Source organism: Raphanus sativus, chromosome 6 (genome assembly GCF_000801105.2).
Source record: "Raphanus sativus cultivar WK10039 chromosome 6, ASM80110v3, whole genome shotgun sequence".
NCBI classification, from domain to species: domain Eukaryota; kingdom Viridiplantae; phylum Streptophyta; class Magnoliopsida; order Brassicales; family Brassicaceae; genus Raphanus; species Raphanus sativus.
The window spans coordinates 12,191,814-12,213,116 of NC_079516.1; the positions used below are offsets into that span (position 1 = coordinate 12,191,814).

At 35.2% G+C, this 21,303-nt stretch overlaps 6 protein-coding genes and 1 non-coding gene across 8 annotated transcripts; 2 read left to right on the plus strand and 5 right to left on the minus strand.

The window, feature by feature from the left end:
• Positions 1 to 2,294: 2,294 nt before the first annotated feature.
• LOC108811759 (protein INCREASED RESISTANCE TO MYZUS PERSICAE 1) lies at positions 2,295 to 3,090 on the plus strand. Its single transcript, XM_018583850.2, has 2 exons — positions 2,295 to 2,599; positions 2,730 to 3,090. Exons 1-2 carry the CDS (start codon positions 2,361 to 2,363, stop codon positions 2,836 to 2,838), a joined length of 348 nt encoding a protein of 115 aa, XP_018439352.1. The 5' UTR covers positions 2,295 to 2,360; the 3' UTR covers positions 2,839 to 3,090.
• Positions 3,091 to 6,092: 3,002 nt separating this feature from the next.
• Positions 6,093 to 8,120, minus strand: LOC108811760 (annexin D2-like). The gene is made up of 5 exons (XM_018583851.2): positions 7,977 to 8,120; positions 7,620 to 7,765; positions 7,186 to 7,404; positions 6,893 to 7,105; positions 6,093 to 6,532 (listed from the first exon to the last, which is right to left on the minus strand). The coding sequence occupies exons 1-5, from the start codon at positions 8,050 to 8,052 to the stop codon at positions 6,236 to 6,238; spliced, it is 951 nt and encodes a 316-aa protein (XP_018439353.1). The 5' UTR covers positions 8,053 to 8,120; the 3' UTR covers positions 6,093 to 6,235.
• Positions 8,121 to 10,942: 2,822 nt separating this feature from the next.
• TRNAR-ACG (transfer RNA arginine (anticodon ACG)) lies at positions 10,943 to 11,015 on the minus strand. The gene has a single exon. It is a non-coding gene; the product is annotated as a tRNA-Arg (tRNA).
• Positions 11,016 to 11,192: 177 nt separating this feature from the next.
• LOC108811762 (probable mitochondrial adenine nucleotide transporter BTL3) lies at positions 11,193 to 12,992 on the plus strand. The gene is made up of 3 exons (XM_018583854.2): positions 11,193 to 11,781; positions 11,925 to 12,696; positions 12,765 to 12,992. The coding sequence occupies exons 1-3, from the start codon at positions 11,387 to 11,389 to the stop codon at positions 12,840 to 12,842; spliced, it is 1,245 nt and encodes a 414-aa protein (XP_018439356.1). The 5' UTR covers positions 11,193 to 11,386; the 3' UTR covers positions 12,843 to 12,992.
• Positions 12,959 to 16,116, minus strand: LOC108836701 (cyclin-dependent kinase C-2). The gene is made up of 12 exons (XM_018609823.2): positions 15,891 to 16,116; positions 15,421 to 15,502; positions 15,199 to 15,289; positions 15,069 to 15,098; positions 14,871 to 14,980; positions 14,692 to 14,764; positions 14,472 to 14,592; positions 14,274 to 14,391; positions 14,062 to 14,201; positions 13,915 to 13,972; positions 13,772 to 13,842; positions 12,959 to 13,686 (listed from the first exon to the last, which is right to left on the minus strand). Exons 1-12 carry the CDS (start codon positions 16,001 to 16,003, stop codon positions 13,134 to 13,136), a joined length of 1,560 nt encoding a protein of 519 aa, XP_018465325.1. The 5' UTR covers positions 16,004 to 16,116; the 3' UTR covers positions 12,959 to 13,133.
• Positions 16,117 to 16,735: 619 nt separating this feature from the next.
• LOC108807815 (elicitor peptide 3-like) lies at positions 16,736 to 17,275 on the minus strand. The gene is given in 2 exon segments (XM_056988588.1): positions 16,736 to 17,034; positions 17,037 to 17,275. Coding segments are annotated over 2 exon segments (288 nt in total). The 5' UTR covers positions 17,205 to 17,275; the 3' UTR covers positions 16,736 to 16,914.
• A 2,509-nt stretch (positions 17,276 to 19,784) lies between these two features.
• On the minus strand, positions 19,785 to 20,794 carry LOC108811763 (precursor of elicitor peptide 1). Of its 2 annotated transcripts, none has more exons than XM_056986812.1 (2): positions 20,509 to 20,794; positions 19,785 to 20,092 (listed from the first exon to the last, which is right to left on the minus strand). In XM_056986812.1, the coding sequence occupies exons 1-2, from the start codon at positions 20,668 to 20,670 to the stop codon at positions 19,919 to 19,921; spliced, it is 336 nt and encodes a 111-aa protein (XP_056842792.1). In that variant the 5' UTR covers positions 20,671 to 20,794; the 3' UTR covers positions 19,785 to 19,918. The 2 variants fall into 2 exon arrangements, with proteins under 2 accessions (XP_056842792.1, XP_056842793.1); XM_056986813.1 differs by having other exon boundaries at positions 19,785 to 20,086; positions 20,509 to 20,793.
• Positions 20,795 to 21,303: the final 509 nt, after the last annotated feature.

The window sequence follows — 21,303 nt, forward strand, 5'->3', positions numbered from 1 at the left end:
TTACTGCTTTCGATAAAATAATAAACTTACAATGTCTAGGAAATAGATACATAAGTGGGATTCTCTTAGAATGATAAAAGTGAAAACTAATGTGGAGTGTGGTACACAACCATACACTTGTCTAGATGCTTTTTCATTCAAGTTGGTAGGAAACATCAACTATTGATATTTGAATTGTGCAAAAGCTACAATAAGAAGAAAATGGAATCTATTGGCACAGAACCAAACACTTGTTTTGCCTTTTTTCTTTTTATAAGGGTCAAGAGATTCATGGAAATTATTGGCCCTTTGATGGGTTCCATTGTTGATACCTTTGTCCTTTTGTGGTTTGTGCTCTCACAATATATGTTTTAACTTTATAGCTTACCTCATGTACCATTCACCGAGTCTCCGTTCATTTATTCAATACTCTAACCTATTTAAAATTATTATTCAGAAAGTTGATGTAACAAAAAGTTCTTACAATTGTAGGGATGTCTGATTTTTAATGATATAACTTTATGATTTTTAATGATATAACATTATGATTGTACTCAATAATGTATATAAGACCAACTTAATATTTTGGTATATAAGAAGTTTTCCTTAACTTTTTGACCCACTACTAAAAATTTATAGTTTTATTTTGTAATACAATAGAATAATAAAATCCTTCGAAACAGAAAAACAGTTTGTTACATAAAGTAGTTTAAGTTGGAATTGTGGAATTTAAAGTGGTGCATATTGTAGAGTTATTTTGTCATTTTCATGCTATTATGATTTGTAGTCTATGTTTTTCTTTACATTATATATTGGATGTGCTTATTCGAAAAATATTAAAGCGCTTAGACAATCTCCAATTCATCTCTATAATTTTCACTAAAATAGAAAAATTTTATTATAGAAGTGAATTTGCTCTAACGTATGCTTCTATAATAGAGTTCATCTATTTATAAGAGAAAATATAGAGAATTTTTATTTTTATTTTTAAATATAGAGTCAAAAAGTAGGATCCCTCTACATTTTCCGCTAACATAGAGGAACTCTATTATAGAGATATATATTTGAGCAAATTTACTTTTATAATAGATATTTCTATTTTAAAAAAAATATAGAAGTGTACATTGGAGATGCTCTTAGTGTATATGTAATAAGTTGATGATAATATATTACATAAGTTGATGATAGTGTATATATGTAATAAGTTGATGATGATAAAAAAAAAGGTTGATGATAACTATTTTCTTAAAGATCATATGTAGTGCACTCAAACTCGAATTTCTATTTAATGATATTATTTTCTCCAACAATTCACTAAAAACCAAAACAAGGTGTGAGACGAGAGAAAACTGATATTTGGGGAAATAGACACTGCAGCTATTAAGAATGAGGCTGATGTGTCGAAAAGATTTTGGACACTGGTCACAAATTAATCCATTTACATCTCCACACTAACTTTTGTCCTGTTCATAATGCTTATGATATCATGTTCTTATATTTTGGTTGATATTTTTGCTTTTATAAAGTTATACATAAATTTGGAAAGTTGCCGTAAAGAGTCCGACTCAATACAGCTCGGTTTGTGTAATAACATTGTTGAGTCTGGTTCTGATTAGGTTAGCAGTTTTTTTGTTTAACCTTGGATATCTGAAATCTATAGAAAAACTCAGCCTAATCTTTTAAAGAGGTGTTGTAGTCCACATGTGATCTTTCGCTCCAAATATTCAAATGAGATCTAAACTATAGTTTTATATCCGCGTGACCATACATGTTTAGTGTTCTGGGATTGTTTCTAATCTGAATTTCTCTGTAGTCTGCACACCACTTGACCACCTCCGTGTGGTTGTAATTTGGTTAGCAGTTATTTTGACAAATGTTAAAAAAAACCACAAGTTTACGGTTTGATTTGAATAGTACGGTACACCGTACATTATAGACCAGCCTATACCAAACCAGACCGAACTTGAATCACATCTTTCATTCAGAAGTTATAAAAAATTCATCAAAATTTTGGTTATTTGTAACATTTAATATTGTTGAGTGTTGATTGAATAATTTACGGGTGTGATTGAATGATTAGTGGGACAAAAATGGGTATGAAAAAATATTATTATGAAGTTTGATTGTCTTAGTTAACTCTATATGATTTTTGTCCTCTGTTCGTTACTTACACGGTTACACCAATATGACTTTCTATACATACAAAAATAGTTATGATTAGAAAAAAATAATTAAAGAAATGTTATAAAAATAAAACAATATTATCTCTATTGTTAGATTCTTTCACTTTTTTCTTTTAAATATCTTGTGTTTTCTTCTCTTCATTCTCCCCTCTGCTTCTTCTCCCTATCTCACTTCACACTTCTTCTTAGAGAGAGATAATGGTTTTAGGAAAGCGTCATGGCTCTTTGATCAAGAGAACAACAAGCATGCTAATGATCACAGACGATATAGCCACGATCTATGAACATGCATCTCAGCCGTCTGATCATCTAACCATGCATCAACATCATCATAATCCGACGGTGATGTTGGCTACTAATAACGATGATGACTTCTTGAGGACTTGTAGCCTCTGCAATCGAAATCTATGTCATCGTCGTGACATTTATATGTATAGGTACGACTTTTATGCTTCTAACCAACCTTTCAAATATTTTTATATCAATGTTTCGTATATCTTTATATGTTATGGCTCAATGAAATCAATTTATCTAATATGAAAATGTTATATTGTAATGTTTTCGTAGAGGGGACAATGCATTTTGTAGCTTAGAGTGCAGGGAGAAGCAAATCAAGGTGGACGAGAGGAAAGTGAAAAATGGCGTTAGAGCATTCAAGAAAACCGTTCGTATTTGATTGATTATGTATCAACTAAATAGTAAACGAATAATAAATTTTCGTTGCGGGTGAAATCAATATGTTTGCGTACTTTTGTATATAAGAATAATGTAATTAAATATAGCAGAAAATAGAAAAGGAGACGAAATGATTGTGTGATCGATAATAAGCATGATAACTTATGTGATCTAGAGTAAACTGAAGTTGATTTGTTCGCGTGAATTGTCTGTGTAATGTGTATATGTGTTATGTAATATCAATGTTAATGTATATCTTCAGATGGTCTACTGCTTGTTATATAAAAACAAAAATAGGAATTTTAATAAACGTAATAATATATAATAATAATATAAGACGGAGATGGACCGATTCTTTGATGGTATTAGGAAATAGAATTTGTGATAGTGATCAGTTCTGCGAAATTATTATGTATTAAATGTATCGAATCTTGTGTGACGAAAACTAAAAGATTTCTCTCTTTTTAAAATGAAAATTCCAGTTGGCCGGCTAAATTCTCCAGTATTTAAATACTATTACAGATTAAATAATATATAATATTATGGTTGTGTGGTAATGGTTTATACGTATATTCCTATATAATTATTTCAGTTTCAATATCCACTAACTAGAGAGTAGAGGTAACAATCTGCATAATGTGATATAATCTTATCTTAGCATACAAATTAATGGTTTGGAAGATACTCGATTTCGTATTTTGAGGGCTTATGTTAAATTAATTTAGAGTCAATTGGCTCAAAATAGTAAAATACTAAAAGAATGATGAAATTAAAAAAAAATATCTATGAAATGATAAGTTTGTGTCTATGGAAGAATATATCATGGTGTGGAATTTAGGGTATTGGTTTAATTAGAGTAAACTTTTAGTGTATGGGGTGAAATTTCTTATTGTTTGTATGTTCATAAACTAAACCAACCGTATAAAACTAGATTGTGTATAAAAAATAATCCATAAAAAATAGTAAATAAATTGCTTTTCGTAGAAAATTACTTGAATATATTTTTCAAAATTAAAAGAGCAATTAAACTATAAAAATAAAAAATTTCTAGTCATCACTGACTATCACTTGCTGGTATATCATTGCATCAATCTCTTGAATAAAATCTAAACACCTGTTCAACTTCATGGAAGACAAAAACAGACCTCAGACTTTAGTTCGCGCTGTTCCATGGGTGCTTTGGGTAGCATGGAAGAACATGAACTCTATCTTGTATGCGGAAACTCAGTTATCAAGACAAAAGCTCATTGGAGATATGAAAGAGGAGGTGGAGCTATGGTTTCAGTTAAACAAGGATGCAGCTACGGATGTCACATAGAGTACCCATATGCACAACTGGGAAGGTTGGTCTCCTCCAGAGAACGGCACCATCAAATGCAACGTCCATGCAAACTGGAGAAACACACACCTTCATAGTGGGATAGCTTGGATTGCAAGAGACCACACTGGAAATGTGACACACCATGCTAGAGATGCGATTGTGCATGCTCCCAGTCGTTTCATAGCAGAGCTGCGGTGTGTTATTTATGCTATGGCTAGCTTGAGTGATCTAGGAGCTACAAGTATAATCATCTCTTCTGACTATAATGAGGTTATAGAGGCTATCAAATCACCTCGACAATAGCCCCGTTACAGAGCTCTGTTACAACAAGTGTCACAGCTCTAAAGGAATTTTGCGACTGTAACTTTTGAAGGAAAGAAAGTGGTAGCTAACGAGATTGCTCAGGACATTGCCAGAAATGTTTTACGAGATGAACGTTTTCTGTCATACCTAGCTATGGAAAGTCCCTCTTGGCTTCATGATATGATCGCAAGAGAAAAGGATAGAAGCAACGTTTGACTCTTATTTAGAGTGTGGTTGTTTTTAAATTTTCATCTACCTTGTGGTAGAAGGCATTGCCTTTATATTGGTGTTTCACTCTTTTGATTAATATCATTCCAGACGTTCAGAAAAAAATCATCACTGACTCCCCATACATGGACAAACCTTTGCAGATTTTTCATTTTGTTTCCTTGTTGTTACTTCTTTTTTTCTGCCAAGTAGTCAGATATTGAAATGTATAGGTTAGACTAGTGTAACACCTAAACTCTTCATTATAAAATCGTCGATTTTTTAACTTGCGTATTTTTCATAATACTAGAGTCAATAATGTTTGGTTGTTTTATTAGAATTTTGCCCCAAACAAATATATAACTCGGACAGAAAGGTGAGCGGGAACTAATGGGCCAACCGAAAACGGGCCTACTAGCATGATGTTATATTGTCTCTTTCCATGTAGCCATTTGAGTAATTGTTGCAAAATCTATCTCCACACCAGTCCTAACTCCTGATGATGCTCTGCCATGTTGTCCAAAAAAAAAAAAAGATGATGCTCTGCCATCACTCATGCACATAGTTACAAGTTACAACTTAAAAAATACATACATAACTGGCAATAATTTATAAACTAAAATAAAATGTTGTATATCAGTGAACTTTTGAATGTCCTAATATTGTATAACACCTCTTCTGGTGTAGTACCAGTGATTCTATGACACATACCACACTTAATCTATTTTTTTTTTTAAATCGTGGGTCCAGTTAAAAGATTTCAGAGTTTGATTACTGATAAGATCTTGATTTAGAAGATCATAGCTGGTTTCACTTCAATATTTATTATACAAATCCTCGTATAACATAACACAAGAGTCGAACTCCATTGGATCAATGAAGATATGTACCAAATCATATGATCTAATCCACCCATGTGTTATATAACACCCGAATGTATATTTACTTGAAATCTACTCTGTTATATATATACTTTAAAACTAAGAAAGTGAAGGAGTGTTGTTCTTTGGAATCCTTCAATGGATTAACAATATATGACCACTTTTCAAATATCTCAAATCTTACAACTGTCTCTTTTTTAATTGAATGTAAAATTAATCAAACAAAAAAAAACGTTTTACAGCCAAAGCCACTTCTAATCTAAAGAAAATAATTACACTTCACAGAACTATCACTAAGAAGTTCAAAAGTAATGTGTTATGGACTACATAAATTAAATATTAAAATTTTTGAACACCTTCCATCATATAAGGGTATATAAATACAAGAGTCTGTTCCATCAGCATATCCATGAACAAAACTTCTATCCAAGTTTTAGATATAGAGAAGATGTTGATCAACAAGAATGATAAGAGATTAGAGAAGCTTCGTGTGTGTTGTAGTAGTAGAGATTGTTAGAGCTGCACTTGCTTAGATTACAGAGATTTCGCTTTAACTTGTGCTTTAGATTGTATTTAAACAGACTCAAATACATAGATAGATAGATAGTAGCAGAAACCAGTTTACACAACTCTTTTATTCAAAACAAACCAGTAAAAAGAAAGAAAGCATGGGGACTGAACCAGTTTTAAACATCTCCATGTCCAAGAAGAGCAACAAGCATGTCCTCATAATCACCAGAAGTGTCTTTAGCGACGGCATCGTGCAAAGGAATGCTGTTCCTTCGCTGATACTCCTCTTTAATACGTTCCATGTCAACTTCAGTTCGTGTACTCACGACTCGGGTTAGTGCCCACTCGTCAGTCCCCATTCTGTTAATTGCTAGACGCAAAACCTTCTCAAAATGCTTCTCAGGATATGTCAAACACGTGACTACAGCTCTTAGTAGTTTAAGGTATTCGTCATCCGAATCTTCCTTCAAGTTCTGCAAAACTCGAGACATAATCAGCTGTTTGAACAAAATATCAAAAACAAGGCACATCTTAATATTTTGGGGACTATAGATAATTTATAAATTTAATAAGAGTATATAGTTTATTGAAAAAATATATGTAATTTGTTTCCTAAAATTTAAATAACAGAAGCGAATCAAGAACTTATAAAAGGGTAAACTAAAAAAAGAAGTCATGAGCGCACACATGAATTTTAACTGAGTTTCTGTCAAATTTGAACAATTTCTTATTAAAAATGGAGGTGCCATGCCAATGTTTCATCAACATATGTCCAGAACCGGCCATGCATTATAACAGCAAAAAAAAAAAAAACGTTGTAGTCAAAGTTTTACCTTGTTAATGGCGTTTCCATACTCATTGTTGTATTGGTTAAGAGTTGCACCGAGCTGTGCTTTGCTTCTTGTTGTCAAGATTCTGATGAAGTCATCATCGCTGAAGGCTTTCTCTGAGACCTTCTCGTGAAGTAACTTGGCTTCAGATCTTGCAAGCCTCATGTTCACCTCATCTCCTTCGTACCTAAAAGTGCTAACAAGAGGAAGCAATAGCTACAAAAAAAAAAGAGAACAAAAACATCAACAACCCGAAACAAACCCAGCAGACTCGTTGAATAGATTATATAATATACCTTACGAAGGTCACCAGATGTGTGTTGCGCAACATCTTCCTCGAGTGATTTCTTGTAACGTGCTTGGTAAGCTTGCTTGACCTTGAAAAGATCAAGAGGAGACCTAGTGCAAGCGATTTCAACAAGAACCCAATTGTTCTTGGTGAACATTTTGGTTGATTCTTTAGCAAGAAAAGCATCTCTCTCCGCTGGATCAAGAGTCCACAACATGACAACTCTCTGTTACAAAAAAAAACTGTTAATTCTGAAAGTTATTTAAATATCTATGCATCCGTAATAAGTCATTCGTTTTGGCTGAATTCGAAAAAGTACTTTAATTGAACTATTGTTAACTAGTTTTTTTTTAACTCTAGTAGAAGTTTATTTAAACAATCAGACTGTTTTAGGTGATCATATCGGAAAAAAAAACAGGAAGAGAGAGTAATTTTTATAACCTCAAAGTCACTAGAAAGCTCTTTGTCTAAGGCCTTGAGAAGATCCTCATTGTAAGTAGCGGCGTAAGCGCTGCGGATTAAGCTGCGCTGTGCAGAGTTCCTGTGGGCTAGAATTGATATGATCAGCTTCTCGTTGGTACCCCATCCTGTTTTCATATCAAACCAAAAACATTTTGAAGACAGTTTATTATGAATCATGATCAGTAGATGCAAAAGAAACTATACTGATCTTGTGTTTTAAGAACAAAACAGATCAACGTAAGAAGAGGATCACAGAGCAAATAGTAAACAAGATCCAAGTAAAATCATCCGTAGTCACCAATGTAGTCTATCAATAGAGAGATATATAGAGAGGACCTGCAAAAGCCTTGTGGAGTTGCTCGGCGTCTTCTTGGGGAAGAGGAACGTTGGCCGGGACTTTGAGAGACGCCATTGTTGTGGATCAGACTTGAGATCTCTCTCCCTCTGTGTCTTTTCGCTGTTTTGTAATTGTAATGAATTGAAAGCAATGCAGACGCACGTCTTGGGGCTTAAATAACGTAACGGAAATTATTTATGAAATAAGAAAGTAATTTTTAAAGCATTTAAGAATCAATATACAATAATTTAATATGGACATAGTTTTCTAATAAATAGTCTAACAGCTGTCTTTTCTTTAATAAAGAGGAATGGCTTATTTTATGACACTAATATCTGTATATTTTTAAGTAAAAAAAAATTTGTATATTTTAAAACTAATAAGTACTAAGTAATTTTAATCTGGGTTTAATGAAAATTAATCAAGCTGGGATGATAGTATAAATTGATCCAACCAATCATTATTTCAGAACAATGTTTGCAAAGGCAGTAATTAAAATCAAATCTTAAAAGGAGATGTAATACCAAATTAATTACTAATAAATACTAATTAATTTAAATCTGGGTTTATTGAAAATGAATCAAGCTGGGATGATAGTATAAATTGATCCAACCAATCATTATTTCAAAAGAATGTTTCTCACGAAGGCAGTAATTAAAATCAAATCTCAAAAGAAGATATAACACCAAATTAATTACTAATAAATACTAATAAATTTAAATTTGGGTTTATTGAAAATGAATCAAGCTGGGATGATATTATAAATTGATCCAACCAATCATTAATTCAAAAGAATGTTTCTCACAAAGGCAGTAATTAAAATCAAATCTTAAAAGGAGATATAATACCAAATTAAAAATTAATAAATACTAATTAATTTAAATTTGGGTTTATTGAAAATGAATCAAGCTGGGATGATATTATAAATTGATCCAGCCAATCATTAATTCAAAAGAATGTTTCTCACAAAGGCAGTAATTAAAATCAAATCTTAAAAGGAGATATAATACCAAATTAAAAATTAATAAATACTAATTAATTTAAATTTGGGTTTATTGAAAATGAATCAAGCTGGGGTAATAGTATAAGTTGATCCAATCAATAAAGGAGAGAAAACCGATCCAAAACTGGAAGGAAAAAACCTCTCTCTCTAAAACACAGTTCCCGCTTCTCTCTAAACACTTCGTCGGAATCCTAGCTCCGGCCCGGTTAATCCGGTGCCGGAAGCGCCTCTCTTTTCCCTTTCTTCTTTTTCCCTTTGCTTTCTCTCCTCCCCCTTGTCCTTAGTCGATATGCTCGTTACTCTGGTGAGATTTCCACTCGATGTTTCTGTCTGATGCAGACGGTGGCTAGATCTGTACGATCTGGAGCTGCGGCGAGGCTAACGTGATGACGGGGAGGGCGAAAGTCGGCTTTTAGGGTTATCGGAGTTACTGGATCTGGTTTTCCCCCTTTCAGATTCACGGTGATTCCGACTCGGCGACGGCGCGTGGTTTCGAAAGACGCTTCTTTTACCTCGGATCTACGTCTACTCGAGATGGTGAGACAAAAGGAGGAAGATTAGACTGCGAACAGACAGAGTTTTGCTCTTCCGGGCTCTCTCCGGGACCACACGAACAATGACTCCCGCAGAGTAAAGGGCCAAGAAGAAGGTATCCAAGCGGTGGTTCGTGGCGGTGGCTTATACCCCAGCTCTGAAAGTTTCTAACTTATGGTACGAGCTCCGCTTCTCTGGAAATTCGGATTTGAAGTATCGACCCGCGTTTACGGCAGCTGGAACCCGACTTTCATTCGGATCTTGTGTCTGTTTTTAGGCTGAGGGTCACAACAGTTGAAGACCAATAGGATGAGGCTATTTCGACTATGCATCTAAGGTGTTGAAGCCATTGGATCATGAACTTTGATGCCGATTATTAGGGTCCTTTAGCTAGTGTTTACTTGGTCTCGGGTATAGCTCTTAGCTCTGTTGTGCTAGTAGGCGCTGTTGTACCATGAGGTCGAATTAGGAGGTTGAAGAATTGGATCATTCCGGGTCGTGGAGTGATTTCATTTTCATTGTGGTTCAAAGTACTTTGAAGTTTAAATTAGGTAGCGTTGGATCCATTCAAGTGATCCAAGGTGTTACTAGATCACTTCAAAGTACTAGTGGTCAAATTTTCTTGTGGTCAAATTTTTGTACCCACATATTTGATGAAATGAATGTTGATGTTGAGAAAAAAAAAAAAAAGTTGATCCAATCAATCATTATTTCAGAACAATGTTTCTCACAAAGGCAGTAATTAAAATAAAATCTCAGAAGGAGATATAATACCAAATTAAGCTAAAAAAATCTTTCAAATTTTGGTATAATCCAACTTCTAAGAGAAAGTAAAAATCCAAATTCGAGTCGTGTCAAAATAACTTACTATATTTTATATACAAAGTAGAAAGTAACTAGTTTAAATATTTGAGCCGATACATTTTTAATGCATTCTTTTAACTATATTTGTATAAAATAAAGAGATATGTGTAAAGCGATGATGATTAGTTAACGCTTTACTTAATGGATTTGAAACGTATTAAATTTTGATTTCAAAAGAAAAACTGAAGGTCGATATATATAAAAAAGGTACTTGAAAAAACGAGATTTTCATTTCTTAAAATTTGTATGTTTGTTTTATAATAAGAGAACGACGGACGAGCAACGTTGTTTGCTGTAAAGCCAATAGTCCAAAGGGGAGCAGTTACTTCGTCTACTCAAATTTGGTAAGAAATTTAATTTTTTTTTTTTGTTGGGTTAGTAGGCCTAATTTCTCAAAATTTAATATATGAAGAAAAAAAGTTATAGATGCCATACAGATATGAACAACGAATGAGGGGTTTAGGTATCTGTGAAAGTTTTATTCCCAAATTAAAAACAAGTATACATATATACATATAAGCGACGAAGACAAAGGGATAAAAAAGTTAAAAATAGAAAGAACAGCGACTCCGCTGGGGATCGAACCCAGAATCTCTGGTTTCGTAGACCAGCGCCTTATCCATTGGGCCACGGAGTCTTAGATACTCGATGGTTACAAAGGTTGTAAATAGAGATACTAGAAGTAAAAATTTGCAAGGCCCCTTGTATTTAAAACGGGCCTATAATATTAGACTCTTAGGCCCATCAACTCACAATGGAACAACGTGGGCCAGTGTTTTTCGATGACGTGCCAACCAGAAAAAAAAAAAAAAGGTACCGAGTCACACTTACACCAAAGACCTACCTAATATTCTCTCCTCTTCCGCCGAGAACGATGCTAGTAGACTAGCAGTGTGACATAGATGGAAGCTTAAAGCTTGAAGCTTTACTAGTCGCAAAGTACAAAGTTTCAGACTTTCTTTTGTTTCTCCTTAATTTTCCAAGTAACCCTTTTCTCCCTGATCCGAAATGCGTGGCGGCCTTGATCGATGGATCAAATCAGAACCGTTAGATCAAAACGGTCAAACCCTCGGGGGATCTGTCTCTTTTGTTCCCTGTAAGGACTGCACAGTCAGTTCAATACGATTTGTCGGAAAAAAGTCGAGCTTTTTGAAGTTTAGGAGACGAGACAGGACCAGAGGAGGAGCTCTGTTTTTGTCTGTGAGTTTATCGATAAAGGAAGAAGAAGGTGAAGGGTATAATGGTCAAAACAGTTATCAATCTCTTCAGTTGAAAGACTCTTTGTTGATCCAAGAAGCTGGTGAGAAGAAGGAGAAGAAGATTAAGGTTAAGGAGAATGGATCAGGAGCTCTCAACACCACCAAGCATCTTTGGGCTGGAGCTTTTGCTGCCATGGTTTCAAGGTCTCTCTCTCTCTTTCTTCTCTCCTGTGATTCATTAGTTAGTCTAAAGCTGTAGACTTTATAGTCTTGTGGTTATTACTTAGTGATGAGATTTGGTTGTTGAAGTTGGGTGGCTCTCATAGGCTTTATTTGGACTGAGACAGAACTTGCATTGCACCACTTGAGCGGATGAAGCTAGAGTACATAGTCCGAGGAGAGCAACGGAGTCTCCTTGGACTCATCCAGAGGATTGCAACAACCGAAGGAGTTAGAGGATTCTGGAAAGGCAACTTGGTTAACATTCTTAGAACAGCTCCTTTCAAGTCCATCAACTTCTACGCCTATGATACCTACAGAGGCCAGCTTCTGAGACTCTCAGGGAACGAAGAAACCACTAATTTCGAGAGGTTTATCGCCGGTGCGGCCGCCGGAGTAACAGCTAGTCTGCTCTGTCTACCACTAGATACCGTGAGAACGGTTATGGTGGCACCTGGTGGAGAGGCGTTAGGCGGTGTGGTTGGTGCGTTTCGTCACATGATTCAAACGGAAGGTTTCTTCTCGTTATACAAAGGTCTTGTGCCTTCGCTCGTTAGCATGGCTCCAGCGGGAGCTGTGTTCTATGGAGTCTATGATATCTTGAAATCAACTTACCTTCATACGCCGGAAGGTAGGAAACGGCTTGAACACATGAGAGAAGAAGGTGAGGAGCTCAACGCTTTTGACCAGCTGGAGCTTGGTCCCATGAGAACTTTGCTGTACGGAGCAATCGCTGGGGCGTGCTCAGAAGCAGCGACTTATCCTTTTGAAGTTGTGAGAAGGCATTTGCAAATGCAGTCGCATGAGAGGAAGCTGAGCACAGTGGCTACTTGTGTGAAGATCGTTGAACAAGGTGGTGTTCCTGCTCTATATGCTGGCTTGATTCCCAGCTTATTACAGGTATAATGATTCCTTATCTCTTGAAAACCTTAACTATGGGTTTGTTAATAATCCTCTGGTGAATGCAGGTATTGCCTTCAGCAGCGATTAGTTACTTTGTGTATGAGTTCATGAAAGTTATCATGAAGGTAGAATCAGCACAATAGCTGGTCTTATGGCTTCAAGTTACTTCTGAGATTTTTTTTTTTTGTTTTTTTTTTGTTTTTACTCTGAAGCTTTGTATCCACTTTATTGTCTGTGAAACAACTGGTTGCAAGAGAAATAAAAAAGATATGGAAACTCCAATTTGGTTTTCCTATGTTCTGATTTATAAATAAGCTTTGGTCGTGTAACAGTATCTAAACATACATAAAGACAAGGTAATAATACAACATGACAGATTCTTGGTGTCTCTTTCATTACTAGAATCACAACATGAGAGTCTTTGAGCTCTCTCTTTAGGGTTGCCATCCATATTGTTGGTTTCTAGCAGCACCCATTGGGTTCTGACCTCTTCCAGAGCCACCGTACTGACCACCACTACCTTGTGAGTAGTTAGGTGGAGCAGCACCATACCCACCGCTAGGTCCTCTAGGACCAGCGCCATACGGTGCACCACGACCTTGGGGAGGATACGATCCGCTGCTGTAACCTCCACGGCTCTGGTTATTATTATAACCACCGGTTTGGTTTCCGCTAGGAGGGTACCGGTTTGGACCAGGTGCACCACCACCGCCACGGGCCTTTTGATAGTAGTGGTGGCCGCTAGGTCCACCGGCAGGTAGTTGCGGTGGTGGCGGTCCGTTGTTAACAGGGTGGTTTGGTCCGGCAGGCCAATGTGGAGCGGCGTGAGACTGACCAACGCCACCGTGTTGCTGTGGAGGCAAACGAGAGTGTTGCTGCTGCTGAGGATGCTGCAGTTTCTGTTTTTTGGCTGCTTCCTCGTTATGACGCATTTGTTGCCGCTTTTTCTTTGTCTGGAACTCGTGTGATGACTCATATGTAGGTAGACTGTTTGAGAGGGACATTAAACATTTTCTAGTTATATGATTATAATGAGCTAATCGTAATTAACAAAGATGGAGAATTCAATTACCTCTTTGGATCACATGGCAAAGGGTCAGTCCAAAAGTACTCTGCGTCAAGAGCATCCTTTGCAGATATTCTCTGGACCAACAAAAAAATGAAAAATTGAAGATCCATAGCTCTTAATCTCATATGTCAGATGAGTTAGTATACCTGAGAAGGGTCAAGCACCAGCATTTTCTCCAGCAGCTCAAGGGCATGACGGTCAAAACTATAGTACAAGATAAAAATGCCACAATGAGATCTCTCCTTGTTCAAAGAGACGTGTTGCAGCTGCATAATGGTTTTATTTATACTTACTGTCGGTAGACCTCTCTCACACGTCTCTTCAAGGGCCGAGATGATTTCATTTGGTTATACCAAGGCATCTTCGTAACCCCAGGCCAGTTGTTCTCATCAGGTGATCCACAAAGTTCATAAATCTTATTCAACTGTTCATTCTGTAGAAACAAAACATTTGAGTAAGTGGACACAACATCAAAGTCGACTGCACAAAAGATGGGAACACTGACCTCAGTTTTACCAGGCAAGATTGGTTTACCATTCAAAAGTTCAGCAAATATGCAACCAACAGACCACATGTCAATCGCTGGTCCATATTTCGTGGCACCAAGTAACAACTCAGGGGGCCTAAGGCAATAACCAATACATGAATGCAGGAATAAGCAAAAGACTTGATAACTTCAAAGTATGTAGACATGCATACATACCTATACCACAGTGTGATGACACGGTTAGTGAGATTCCCAGAATGATCATGAGAGTATGACCGTGCAAGCCCAAAATCAGCAAGCTTTAAATTTCCCTCGTTATCGATAAGGAGATTTGATCCTGCACCAAGATATATATAAATGGGTTAAACTAAACTAGCAACTAAAAGGTGAGAGACAGACAATGACAAGATAAATGTGTGTGTTGGGACAAAGTCACCTTTTATATCACGGTGAAGGACTTGATTCACATGACAATAGTGAAGGCCAGTGAGAAGTTGCTTCATGTAACACTTTTTGAGTTTTACATATGTTGACACGTCAGACAGAGTTGGAACAAAATAGGTTTTTGCAAAGGCTAATACAGACAAGGGTATCTCTAGCCATGCAAAAATATACCTTGATCTGAGGAACAGTGAATCTGAGTCCAGGACGATCAGCAAGTCCAGTCAAGTCATGATCCATGTACTCAAAAACCATGTAGATCCCTCCCTTGTATTTGTTATTATCTATAAAAATAGGAGCAAAGAGGTGGTGTTAATGGATCTAAGCTCCACAGAAAATCATTAGATCTTGGATAGGTTAATGTTAACTAACCTGGCTTTCCTTGATCATCCCTATCTCGACCTTATAAAAAGACAAAACTCTCTTAAGTATCAAAAACTAAATGCCTCTTACAGGATAAAGACTAGGAGGTGGTGTTCTTCATTATTATTATTATTATTACCTGGAGAAGTGACAATCTCTTTCAAGTGGATGACGTTTTCATGATGAAGCTTCTTCAGGATTTTAATCTCTCGGATAGCAGTTATAGGAAACTTCAAAAAAACAAACATGTGATTATTATTATTATTATTACATGTCATAATTAGTAACCACCAAGTTTGCAACTTGTCTAAGCTTAGTGGTAGTAGTGAAACTGAAAATGCAGGTTCTTACTAATACTTACCCCTTCTCGTTCATTGTCCATACGGATCTTTTTAAGTGCCACAATTTCACCAGTTTTGATATCTTTCGCCATGTACACTTGTCTGCAAAATATTCAAAATCCCAACATATTATTGTCTCTCAAAATTCAAGTGGATTGATATATTTATAAGTCGCAATTACTAATTAGTAACCATAAAGTTTGCAACTTGTCTAAGCTTAGTAGTAGTAGTAGTGAGATGTTTGTTTATTGACAAGATACAGTACATTGTTTATCCACCAAATCAAGTAAACATGCAAATTCGATTTCTACATGTTCTGAGAAACCAAAGTATGAAGAGAAGTCTACAGATCTCAATTCACTCCAGAAACCAAAGTTTGATAAGATTAGATGCACAGAGCACATAAAGCAACAAATTTTTCTAGATAAAAATTGGAACTTTACAATCAGAATATGAAACCCACAAAACCAAATCAAAGAAGGAGAGTTACCCGTAAGTGCCTTCGCCAATTTGTTCAAGCTTCTCGAAGCAATCGACACTGCGGGACCCACGAATCGGAGTAGACTCCTCCAGATTCAGCTGCCCTAGACCCGCAGCTGTCATAGTTAGTTACCCACCAATTCAATCCGACAACTCTCTCTCTCTCTCTCTCTCTCCTCGCCGGCTTTTCTACGGACAAGGTTTTAGCTTTACCCCTTTCGGTGTCCTCTTCGCGGAAAGCTTTCTTTTTTTATCCGAATTATGTATCTGGTTCAATCCGGTTTTCTATTAAACCGGTTCTATCCATTTTTTCTTCTTTTTTTCTCCTTGCTCAAAAAAGCAAAAATAACCAGAAAAGCATTTAGGACATAACACATAATAAACTGACAGTGTAACAGCACCTTTGATCAATGAAAGCATTCACAACTTGACATTATGGTTAGGTTCCGGTTTATTAAATATATCTCGGTTCGATTTTCTGTTTCTTTTCTTGTCTCTCAGCTTATGTGATAAGACCATGTATGGAGACTGTAAAGATAATCCTTGCTGGCTGTTACCTTCACTACAGCCTCCTGAACCGTAGCAAATTCCACTACATATCTGATAGAACAAACAAGATCGTTTTGCTTTGTCCTTTCGATTGTCTGTACGACACGTCATCTTGTTACCACAGCCAGTAAGTTCGAAAACACTATTAGTGGGCCGACGATTTACCTTTACGGATTATTAATGGGCCTTATAAACCCATACAAACTGAAGGTTTGTTTGTTCAGTCACTCGATTATTAATAGGCCTACTCGATTAAGCGCATGCATGCTGAAGCTGATTATTAGTGTTAAATCGGTAAGCAAACGATAAACTCTAAACTTGATCTTATTGTCAGATTCACATTCAAAACACATGACTACATAAGTACTATCATATCAGAGCTTTTGTCTGTATACATTTGCATTTACTTTAGTTTACTTTTGTGTGTGTTTGTATATTATATTAAAAGATGACTATAGTATAAACGTATATGTTTTACATGAATCCTAGTTGACTTTGCCACCTTTTCCTGGGCTTGGCTTCGGCTTAGGCCTAGGCTTACTCTTTTGCAACCTCCGCTCTGTGATCTCAACGGTCATATCATCTTCATCCTCTTTCATCTCGATATATCTTCTTCTTCCTCGTTGTGAGATGACAAAGAAGAGCCAGAAGATGAGGATGAAGAACTTTCTAGACCAAGACACTTCAAGAGAGGAGCCGTTACTGAAGATTGATCAAATAACATAAACGGGATCTGATGAGAGTCGCCTTCTTCGCCATTTCTTAGATTCTCCATTGTTGATTTCTTGAATTATTTCTCTTGTTTATGTTCTTGGAGAGAGATATTGTGTGTAGTTTGGTTTGTGATGGAACTTGTTAACGCAGTTGCTACTCCTTTTAAAGGGATAGGTATCATCACTTGGTTGTTGGTCAATTGTTTTTTGTTGACCGAGTCTAATAGTAAACCCGGTTTGTTAGGTTGAGATCGACTTTGAACTATAGTTGCGTTGGTACGTAGGATACCGAGATGCATATTTGACTTATGTTAGGAGTGTGATTGTAAAATATGGAGTAAATGAAAAGAAAATAAAAAGATGAAAATGAAAGGAAATTAAAATGGGAGAGAGCAAAACAGAACAAATATATTTATACTTGGTTGAGTTGAACTAAATTGTTTATATATTATACTTTCATTAAATAGTAATTAGAGGGAACAAGAGAAAAAGAGATTTCACTTGATTGGTAAATTTTTAGAATAAATAAGAGTAAATAACCTTTTCTGTTGAGTATTTATTTATTTTAAATGTCAAAGCCTAAAACTTAAAACTTAAAAATGATATAAAAGTGTTGATATTGATCTACCCAGTCAAAAAAAAAATAGCAACGAGTAGTGGCGAGGTGGTAGGGACTGTGGGAACGTATGGTCTTGGTCAAAGTCAATCCACGCTCTTTCTTTGGTTTTTGTTTGAACCAAAGATGTTGAACTGGTAGTACATTTGAAAATCTTGTTTATTCAAATAAATACAAAAGTCTTTTTTTTTGTGTGATCAGGATAGTGCTAGAGGTTAATGGAATGTTGGGGGTGGACCTAGCACCTCAAAAATTAATCATACACTAATCAAAATTTACAGGAATTTATTTAAGGATTTAGAGATTTCGAAATTGCTTGACAGAAAAAAGTGAAAATATATTGTTGTTTAGAAAAATGATATATTATTGAGAGAAAACAAATGTTTAATTAAGTAATTATGAATCCTCCATTTTATGTTTTAGTTATTTAGTTTAACAAATTGAACAATATAATCATTTTGATTATAAAGTGGTTTATAAATCATAACCACAATAAGTGCTCTTATCAAATAACTAAATTTAATTTTTCAGAAAAAAACTAAATTTAACTAAAGAAATAAATGGTTGGACAAAGAACTAGATTTGCTTGCACGCAAATAAAAGAGTTATGAGACAACTATGAGTTAAATTTGAGAATCTAATGTTTTTTTTACTTGAGTTTAAGATTCTACTGATAAATGTGCGATAATTAGTTGGCTTTGTTTATAAAGGGCTTTGATAATTAGTTAGTTTCGAACTTGTATCATACTAAATTGTACTCCAACATGTCTTATTATTCTATTCCTTTAGCTTAATGCATTTATGGTCACTAAATTCACTATTGTGGTTCCTTAGACAAACGTGTTGATAATGATTATTTCATATTGTGGTTTCGGGACCTCAGATATTAGAGTTTCGGACTGAACCTTTTGGTAATTTTTTTGAAAATGATTATTGTAGGGTTTAATTTAGAGAACTTCAATTTTATGTCTCATCGTACCTTGTTTAATAGTTATGGACCTTCCAGTGACGCGAGACCTGTCAACATGTATGTTTTAATGACTGGGTTTTATAGAATACTCTTCCCTGGAGGAATGTAATTGTTTTATATTCGAAGTTGGTGTTTCATGCTACTCGTGGTTGTGACAGTATGAATATTCAAATGCTGTTTGATAAATAATAAGTAAAAACCATATGTTACTCGTAGAGAGTCCTACCTGGCTACATGTGACCTTTGTATTTAATATTATCATGTTCACACATTGTGAATTTGTGGTATGGTATTATTCGTCAGTGCGTTTCTTTTTCCACTTCACATCATTCGATTTTTTCCTGAAAAGATAAACTTATACTAAAATGTTGGATAAAGAAAAATCATTAAACTTTAGAACAATAAATTTGTTGTTTTGATTAGTAATACGTATGATAGTAGAATGATTGTAGTTTTGAAGGGTTTGTTTTCAGTCTCAAGATTAAACCAAGTAGGCGAGTAGTGATATGTGGTCCTCTTTGGTCGTTCCACTAAGTTTCTCAGAAAAATAAAATATATTTCGTCATTTTGAAGTTCAAAATTAAAATGTCTTTATGCATTTGTCGTTTTGCTTAAATAAAATACAGTGTTGCAGATATGTATAGTCATATTTATTAACCATAAAGATATAGTAGTTGATTAACGCGCATAGACTTATCGACCAATAATTAATGTGGGTTAGGACGAGCTGTTGACTCTTATTCTAATCCAGTAATTGGTATGTAATGTAAGGACAGATGGTTTGATATATTGGTTATGAAACTAATGGTTGGTCGGGTATTTTTATTTTGATGAACCCAATTATCATCCAACATTTTATTTATAAAGATAAAATCACATCCACTACTATCATTTCATGTACAACACTTACATGACGACGATGAAAAAACAATTCTTCCATTTCAAAAAATGCATTAAGAGATTTCTTTCAGCTCGTACATTATTTGGGAATATAATGAAGTTTATGTTGTTTTCGGATTGATGGACTAGCATAAGTTGTGTTTAAGAAAAAAGGACTGGCATAAGTTATTAATATTATTAAACACACAAATCTCAAACAGAAATATGAATAACACTGATGCTACGTAGTACTTAGTAAATAACACTGAGTGCACTGTAAATAGAACACATTAGACTGCAAATTAAATGAGCTAAAGATCGTATTTGTGATGTTTGCCAGAACGGCCCGTGCTTTTCTCTTCCTTCTTCCTTGGCTTTGCCTTCATCTTTGTCCCTCTACTCGTCACAACGATTTTACTCCCCGTACTCGTTATAGTGGCGTTTTCTGCCATCACAACATCTTCTTCTTCTTCTTCTTCCTGCAACTACAAATTTATGATTAAATGCTACTTGGCTGAATATTAACCTTCATAACACGATCAAAAGTTTCATCCAACTTAATTAACTTGATGTTCTAATAAAACAAATTTATCAGTATATCATAAAGTTTATTTACTTAGAGAATATAAATAGCTAAATAACTAGTTCTAACTTACAAAAACTGGAAAACAAAATTATGAAATATATACAAGAGCCAAACAATTGATAAAATATACTCCCAAAAACTTTAGACTTCCTTTAAAATCGTTAAAACAGAAAATCTTTAAGATCACCCCTAAATTAGTTGCCACTCTCATGCACAGCCAATTTAGCATACACACAACACGAAGAAAATAATAATCCCATATTAATCCATAATATTCTCTAGAAGAATCAATAAATATTGTTAAAGAAAGCTTACCGGCTGGTTTGAAGTCACCGGAGACGACTCCGTTTTCGTGGATGGAGAATCATGATGAAGAAGACCAAGGCACTTGAGGATAGCTTTAAGAATTTGGTCGAGGAACTTAAATGGTATCCACCAATAAGTTTCTTCTTCACTTAGTCTCTCATATTTTTCCATTGAGATTAGATCTGAGATAAAACTTTTACTAGTAGGAATAACTCTGGTGAGAGGAGTGAAAAATATTCTTTAAATGTGAGTGATTGAGCCGATAGATCACAGAGACAACTTAGCGTTTTATAGTGGCCTAACTCGGTATTTGGTGTGGGTCTTTAATATAGTATACATTTTCTTTAATCATGGCTTTGGAATACGATTAAGAAACTCATTGAATCTATCCATATAAATATATTTATTTGTTATTAAGCATGTGGTTTTAGGCTTTAGGTGCGATGATGACTCTACATTCTACTAATAATCTAATATACTTGAATAAGCCTTGCAAACAAAAAAAACGAGCCGACTATGTTGTGTGTTTTGCATCTTGTGGTTGTCACTTGTGAGTTGTGAGGCTATTATATAAAGCAGACGTTTTGGAGACTGACGAAGAAGTTGTGTTGTGTCATGTGATGATTGATCATAGTCATCTTACTTATTATTCTCTGCTTGAAATATTCTGCATTATTTAACTAGACATTAACAATTGCAATTATATATAGTTAGTTTAGTTGTGTTGATCAGATCCGTCAGGCGTCAAAAGTAACCTTTTCAGTCTCTCTTATCTCTGGATTTAGAGCATTTCCATCCTCTAGA

Coding starts and splice junctions, on each gene's coding strand:
- LOC108811759 (XM_018583850.2), top strand. CDS start 2,361: ATGGTTTTAGGAAAGCGTCATGGCTCTTTGATCAAGAGAACAACAAGC. Junction 2,600..2,729: donor CGTGACATTTATATGTATAG/GTACGACTTTTA, acceptor ATGTTTTCGTAG/AGGGGACAATGCATTTTGTA.
- LOC108811760 (XM_018583851.2), bottom strand. CDS start 8,052: ATGGCGTCTCTCAAAGTCCCGGCCAACGTTCCTCTTCCCCAAGAAGAC. Junction 7,766..7,976: donor ACTCCACAAGGCTTTTGCAG/GTCCTCTCTATA, acceptor ATATGAAAACAG/GATGGGGTACCAACGAGAAG. Junction 6,533..6,892: donor ATGGAAACGCCATTAACAAG/GTAAAACTTTGA, acceptor CGAGTTTTGCAG/AACTTGAAGGAAGATTCGGA.
- LOC108811762 (XM_018583854.2), top strand. CDS start 11,387: ATGCGTGGCGGCCTTGATCGATGGATCAAATCAGAACCGTTAGATCAA. Junction 11,782..11,924: donor TTTGCTGCCATGGTTTCAAG/GTCTCTCTCTCT, acceptor GGACTGAGACAG/AACTTGCATTGCACCACTTG. Junction 12,697..12,764: donor TGATTCCCAGCTTATTACAG/GTATAATGATTC, acceptor TGGTGAATGCAG/GTATTGCCTTCAGCAGCGAT.
- LOC108811763 (XM_056986812.1), bottom strand. CDS start 20,670: ATGGAAAAATATGAGAGACTAAGTGAAGAAGAAACTTATTGGTGGATA. Junction 20,093..20,508: donor CGGTGACTTCAAACCAGCCG/GTAAGCTTTCTT, acceptor ATAAATTTGTAG/TTGCAGGAAGAAGAAGAAGA.
- LOC108836701 (XM_018609823.2), bottom strand. CDS start 16,003: ATGACAGCTGCGGGTCTAGGGCAGCTGAATCTGGAGGAGTCTACTCCG. Junction 14,765..14,870: donor TCACTGTTCCTCAGATCAAG/GTATATTTTTGC, acceptor AAACTCAAAAAG/TGTTACATGAAGCAACTTCT. Junction 13,687..13,771: donor TTGCCATGTGATCCAAAGAG/GTAATTGAATTC, acceptor CCTCTCAAACAG/TCTACCTACATATGAGTCAT.